This window comes from Alosa pseudoharengus, unplaced genomic scaffold (genome assembly GCF_046254945.1).
Source record: "Alosa pseudoharengus isolate Yale_2024_CS ecotype anadromous, Long Island Sound unplaced genomic scaffold, YU_APseudo_1.1 YU_APseudo_1.1_scf_17, whole genome shotgun sequence".
In the NCBI taxonomy this organism is placed as follows: domain Eukaryota; kingdom Metazoa; phylum Chordata; class Actinopteri; order Clupeiformes; family Clupeidae; genus Alosa; species Alosa pseudoharengus.
The window spans coordinates 11,024,317-11,030,782 of NW_027468640.1; the positions used below are offsets into that span (position 1 = coordinate 11,024,317).

Consider the following 6,466-nt stretch of genomic DNA (forward strand, 5'->3'; position numbering starts at 1 on the left):
GGCCAGCTGCCGCTGAGCGTGACGTTGGGCGCGAACACGCCATTCATCAGGCGCAGCAGGCTCTCGCTGCCGCTGCCGCGGATCATGCCGAAGTGCACCGCGCTCTCGAACGTCTCCGGCAAGATCACAGCGTTATCCGCACGGATGAAGTACGCCAGTTGCTCCACCGACTAGACAAAGACCCCAAGGAGGAGAAACAGGTGTAAAGCCAAACACAGCCATCACAGAGATACTGTAGGTGTGATTGCTAACGGACCAGGGAGGATTAGCCTTTATTCTAAATAGGCTTATACTTAATAATTAGCTAATGCTAAATAGGCTTATGTTCATAATAATTATCTACCGGTACAGTGTAATTAAGTATATAGTGTACTGTGCTTATTCTTTTGTAAGTCTATACCTTTACAAGATGTACTTCATGGTGTGCACTAAATTCTTGCACACTAAATTTTACAGTTATAAATCAATATAAAGTAAAAACATTTTTGATGGGAAAGAGAAGAGGTGGTGCTGGTGGTGCCTATTCAATTACAGTACCAGTGTTTCCCATACATTGACTTATTTGTGGCGGCCCACCACAATATCAACATTGACCACCACACAATGATTTTCCAGGTTGTACTAAATTATGCTTAAATCAGGTTAGCATCATAACCACGCTGTGGTAATTTGTTAAAAACTCCAACCACCACAAATGGAATTCAATTCTCTGAAAAACACTGAGTACCAACAACAAAATCAGCCTGCAAAACATGCTGAGATGCTGTGGTGGCAGGCCAGTGCCATGCGTAAACATTTTTAATATGAAGGGAACACACATGGCAGAGCTGGCACCTAATACATACAAATCATCCACATCACCGGATTCTGTTAGTTAGTCCAGGTCATTACCTGTGATGGCATGGCAAACTCGGTCTTCAGACCGGCATACTGGTCAACGTACACGACGAAGAGCTTCAAGGTGTTGTTGGCGATGAACAAGTCAATCTCCTCGTTGTGCTCGTCCTTCCAGGAGGCCTCCGTCACACCAGGTAGTGCCACGCGCCTTTTGAACAGATCTCTCTACTCATACACACACACACACACACACATACATACACACACACACACACACACACACACACACACACACACACACACACACACACAGTACACACACACAGTACACACACACACACACACACAGGTCAGAGGGCCCGTGGCTAATTGTACGCCTATGTCCGCTGACATTACCAGCAGCAGCACCGGCACCACTGCCACGTTCGGTAGTTTAAAGCTTAAATGCATAAAAGGAAGAAGGGTGCCTACCGCAAACCCCCGCCCACCCCCACCGCACCCCCCAGGACTCTGAAGCGACGGGTCCCCCACAGAGGGCACGCGGCAGGGGGGGTCAGATGGGTCAGGGCTCGTAAATGCCAAGAGTGGCACTCCCGCAAGACGGGGATAATTAATTCGAGTAATCTCCATTGATGAAAGAGCAGAAATGGCATTGGGGTTCAACGGCCAGCCACGCCTCTCCTCTCCTCTCTCTCTCTCTATCTCTCTCTCTCTCCATCCTTCTCTCTCTCTCTCTCTCTCTCTCTCTCTCTCCCCTATATTCCCTTCGGCTTTTATGTTTCCTCACTGGGCCGATGCCACCGATTCTTATATGCTCTACGAGGATAAAGGTTATCTTTAGGAATGAATGAGCAGCTTTTAGGGATGGGCAACTGCTTGCTTTGTGTGTAACAGCTACACATTTCTTTTTATTTTCCCCCTATCATACTTAAAGCTGCTATAAGTAATGTTTGTGAATCTTTCGAACTTCGACCCTATCATCCCCAAGGAGTCCTGCCCCTCCCTTTAATGGCAGGGATGCCTACGGTCACCCTCAAGCACATTGGACTTTCTTAATTTAACTTATATGGACCCTTTCAAGAGCATCATAGTTGGCCCCACAAGACTTCCTTTTTAACATTCCATATGTTATCTTAATGCAGAGGAAGTAGATTGGGGCCCAAAATGGAATGTTCAAGCATTGTTTTTGTTTTTATTGTTGAAAGGGTCCATAGTGTATTTAGTATTTAGTTTTGTTAGTTTTCTTATCTGTCTTATCTTCTACTGTCTTTATTGTACAGTGGAGTTTAGTTATATGTTTATACTTATACTTATGTTTACCATTTCTGCTGTAAGTGCATGTTGTGTGTTATGTCTGTATGCTACTGAGACCCTTGAATTTCCCCTTGAGGATCGATCAATAAAGTATCTATCTATCTATCTATCTATCTATCTATCTATCTGTATATCTTTGGAGGCTAGTTTACTGGTTACTGAAGTTGGACTGTGTTGAATTTTTTATTTCCTGAACGCAAAGCTCAGGAGGCTTTTTGGTTCCCTCAGTGTATTTATGTTAAATAATACATGTGAACATGTAAAGGAAGATAGCATAAGTACTTCAAAAATGAATCACTTAGCAACCAGCTTCATTAAAAGCTTGAACTAATTCATTAACTACAGGCATGTAAAAGGGAAAGCATGGCCCTAGCTGTCAAGAGGTGGTAGCGTATTTATACTACAGGTTAATGTGTGTTCTCAAAGGTCACACGTGGTAATGAGGCTAGCTGGTGGAAGCTTCTAGTTGGTACTGTGCATAACGCCAAAGGCCTGATTGATCGCTTTACCAAATCCAACAGCGAACAGAACATCTATGTTAGGGCTGCATCTGCAACTGAAAAAAAAGAGGCAGCTGGAGGAAGGAAAAAAAAAAAAAAAAAGAAAAAACGCACAAAATTAGTAAGCATGATCTTCAAACCAGTGGGCCCCAGTGAGAAAAGGAGAAATTCAGATTACTGCAGGATAGAAATCCTAATCAGCATAATGAGAGAGAGAGAGCTTTATGAATGCACATATTCAAATGGAGCTAATGAAGCTTGAGGGAATGGAGTGAGCGAGGCGTACCAGGGCCGTGGCGTACGCGTCCACAGCCTCTTCTGAACCAGCCGAGGCCGTGCTGTCACCGCCCGCTCCAGCTTGGTCTGTGCTGCCCAGGTCTTCTGACGAGTACACATGCACACGTGTACACACACACACACATACACACACACATACACACACATACACACACACACACACACACACACACAAACAAACACACACACACACACACACACACACACATACATACACACACACACAGACAAACACACACACACACAGACAAACACACACAGACAAACACACACACACACACACACACACACACACACACACACACACACACACACACACACAGAAAAACACACACAGAAAAACACACACACACACACACACACACACACACACACACACACACACACACACACACACACACACAGACATACACAATCACACACACAGATAGACACATACACACACACACACACACATACACACACACACACACACACACACACACAGACAAACACACACACACACACACACACACACACACACAATCACACACACAGATAGACACATACACACACACACACACACACACACACACACACACAAAGACAAACTCACACACAAAATCACACACACAGATAGACACATACATGCAAGCACACACACACACACACGCACACACACACCATTAGTTTACATCACATTTATGCATTCATCCAAGTATCAGTATCATATGCGCATATGAGCTCATATTAGCATACATTTAAAGTCACTAAAGTTATTTAATTAATTAGTTCTTCTATTAGATAGTGACTCAGAATCTTTGCCATCTCACTTTCATGGCACTGTTTCAAATCTTAACATGTAAACAAAACATTAAGATGGAAAAGGCATTGCAAGATCCATCAAATTGTGTCTGGATCACTTGTTAAACACGCATTCTTTCATCAGTCTGGTAAATGCTAGCCTTGGGCAACAGCTGTAAGTGCAGAGACCATTCATTTTTCAGGAGACATGCATTTCTCTTCTTTGATGACTCCTGTTATGAGAAAAAGAATGCACTAACACCAGTTGCCACAGGGTAAATGAATGCATATGATTCCATGCTCAATTCTGTGCTTAGGCACTGACTGACGTCATTCATAAACCAATTAAAAATCAATTACCTCCTCTTTAAAAAGGTCTGTATGTCGGCAGACAGAAACAGTCAACCATCTAGCCCCATCTTGTGTTTCTGAGTTTGGAGTTTGGAGTTGATTGAATTTGTTACCATTTGCTGGTTAATTAGTTTAGGATAGGAGAAACAGATGGGAGTCTCCCTTCTCACTCTCTCTTTCTTCCTCGCCCATGTGCACACACACACACACACACACACACACACACACACACACACGTATACTCTGTACCTTCATTCAGTGGCTGTGGTGTGGGCACCCCCTGAGCCGCTGGCGTGGAGCTTGCAGCCTTCCCCTTGCGTCCCTTCCCTGAGCTGGAACGCTTTGACTTGGACGAACCCTTTCCCCCTGAGCGAGGGGTCTCCGCATCGGCCATAGCGATGCCAGCAAGCAGTAAGCTGCTTACGCTATTCTTCCCACAATGCTGGCCAGCACCGTCTATGGGACAACAGGAAGGTTTAGTCAATGACAGAAAAAAAGGATATTATTGACAGCATGATGTTTCACTTCGGGGCAGTATAGACCCTTTCAAGAGAGTTCCATTATCAGCATCATAGTTGGCCCCACAAGGCTTCCGTTTTAACATTCCATATGTTATCTTAATGCAGAGGAAGTAGATTGGGAACCAAATAGAACGTTCAAGCATTGTTTTTGTTTTTATTGTTGAAATGGTCTATAGTAATCAGTGTTCCGTAATCAGTGACAAAATTTATATACGTGTTCAGTAATCAGTGGCGAGATTTCCTCTAGTGGAACAATGAATAAAAAATGTGCCACTTACAATGCTGATGACACAACTTTGTTCTAGACGTAGCATGGCCAGTAGCAAAAATGTAAATTGGCGAGCTACCAGCACGACATGTGAACAATTTGGGCTTCAAAACGCTACTGCCCAGGGGAACTAGCTAAGAGAACTGGCTATTTGTCACTGTCGCTGGGTGCAATATGTATTCTAAGACTGAAAAAGTTAGTCCAATTTTATATGCTTCTTTAGTCATTAGCGAGCAAAAGCAAATGACACAACAAATCCACCAAAAGAGTGGCCCTTGAAGACCCACACTTATCATGATGAGGAAGAGAGCTGGGGAAATTACAACAGGCCCCTTTCATCCTGGTCACTCTCTTTTCCTGCGGTTTCCATCTCAGTGGAGAACAAGAGTGAGCGGCTCTAATGACCCAAACTGCCCGCCAACTGCACTGCTTCTTCCTTCAAGCCAAAACAAGGAGCCCTCTGCCATTTCCTCACTTTAAACTGCTGCATATGCCTCTACTATTGCCAGAGCACTTACGTACTTTATGGCTTATTGCACTGCACATCTTTTTTTACCTGTGGCTTATTTGTGTACTGTATAAGGCTATTTTCAATGTATATCCCTCTTAATATGTATATTTATTATATGCATGCTTACAGTAAATGAATTATATTCTTGTATTACGTTGACACGAGCACCAAGAGAAATTCCTTGCACTCAGTCAGTAACCTATTTGGCGAACAAAGAATCTGATTCTGATACTAATGCACACTGATGTTACCATGGACCAGAGTCAAATAGCATACAGCAATTGTTTACAGTCTATGGGTAATACCCAGGTGAGGTACTTGGTATAGGTGAGTAAAAGGGCAATTCCACGCAAAACTGTCACATCCATAACGCCAACACAATGCCATGGTATTTAGTTGCCGTTATGGACATGACAGTTTTGCGTGGAATTGCCCAATATCATCCATGCTTTGCCTGGATTTCAAGTCATAACAAAAGTTTCCCTTTTACTCGATACTTGCTTGGTCCACTGGCACAAGCCCTGTAAAGCTATTCATCTGTGGGAAAATGTGGATGTAGAATGTCGTGCCTATCTGCAGTCAGTGGATGAGTCATTAAGACAAACTCCTGCACAGCAGCTCTCCGTCCCACCATCCCCGGGCTTCCCTTAAGGCAGCCGCTTTTTGGCAAAGGTCATCAGAGCAGCAATCAAATAACACAAGGGGCGCCTCATAAATCCCTGCTAATCCCAAAAAAGGCCTCCAAATATAAAGACTTTGAGAGACCACAAACACGTCTGGAGCAGGGAGACCTCCCAGTCCAAATAGCCTAAAGCACACAGAAGCTGAGAGCCAGGGAGAGAAAAGGGGGACTATGCCTCTGTGACCAGATGAAAAAGGAGACGACTGGTTTCTCTAAAGAAGAGCGATGGAAGTTTCTAGATGAAGGGCATATCCTCAGGGAAAAGCCTTAAATACCAAAATGACAGTATATCATATTAAGAAATAATTTCATTATATCATCATGAATAGTAAACCAGCAAACAATCTTTTAGTTATTTTCAAAGCACTAAAAATAAAGTGTCCAAACAATATTTCATTGTCC

General features: G+C 43.5%; 1 protein-coding gene across 1 annotated transcript in view; it reads right to left on the bottom strand.

The window, feature by feature from the left end:
• The window catches only part of dnah2 (dynein, axonemal, heavy chain 2), a 252,822-nt gene extending 251,535 nt beyond the window's left edge, over positions 1-1,287 (bottom strand). The window contains exons 1-3 of the mRNA XM_076289590.1: positions 1,234-1,287; positions 892-1,062; positions 1-170 (exon numbers count right to left, since the gene is read on the bottom strand). The exon at positions 1-170 is cut by the window's left edge and continues 59 nt beyond it. Coding sequence (XP_076145705.1) covers positions 1-170; positions 892-1,062; positions 1,234-1,287 — 395 coding nt within the window. The remainder of the gene's footprint in view (positions 171-891; positions 1,063-1,233) is intronic.
• Positions 1,288-6,466: the final 5,179 nt, after the last annotated feature.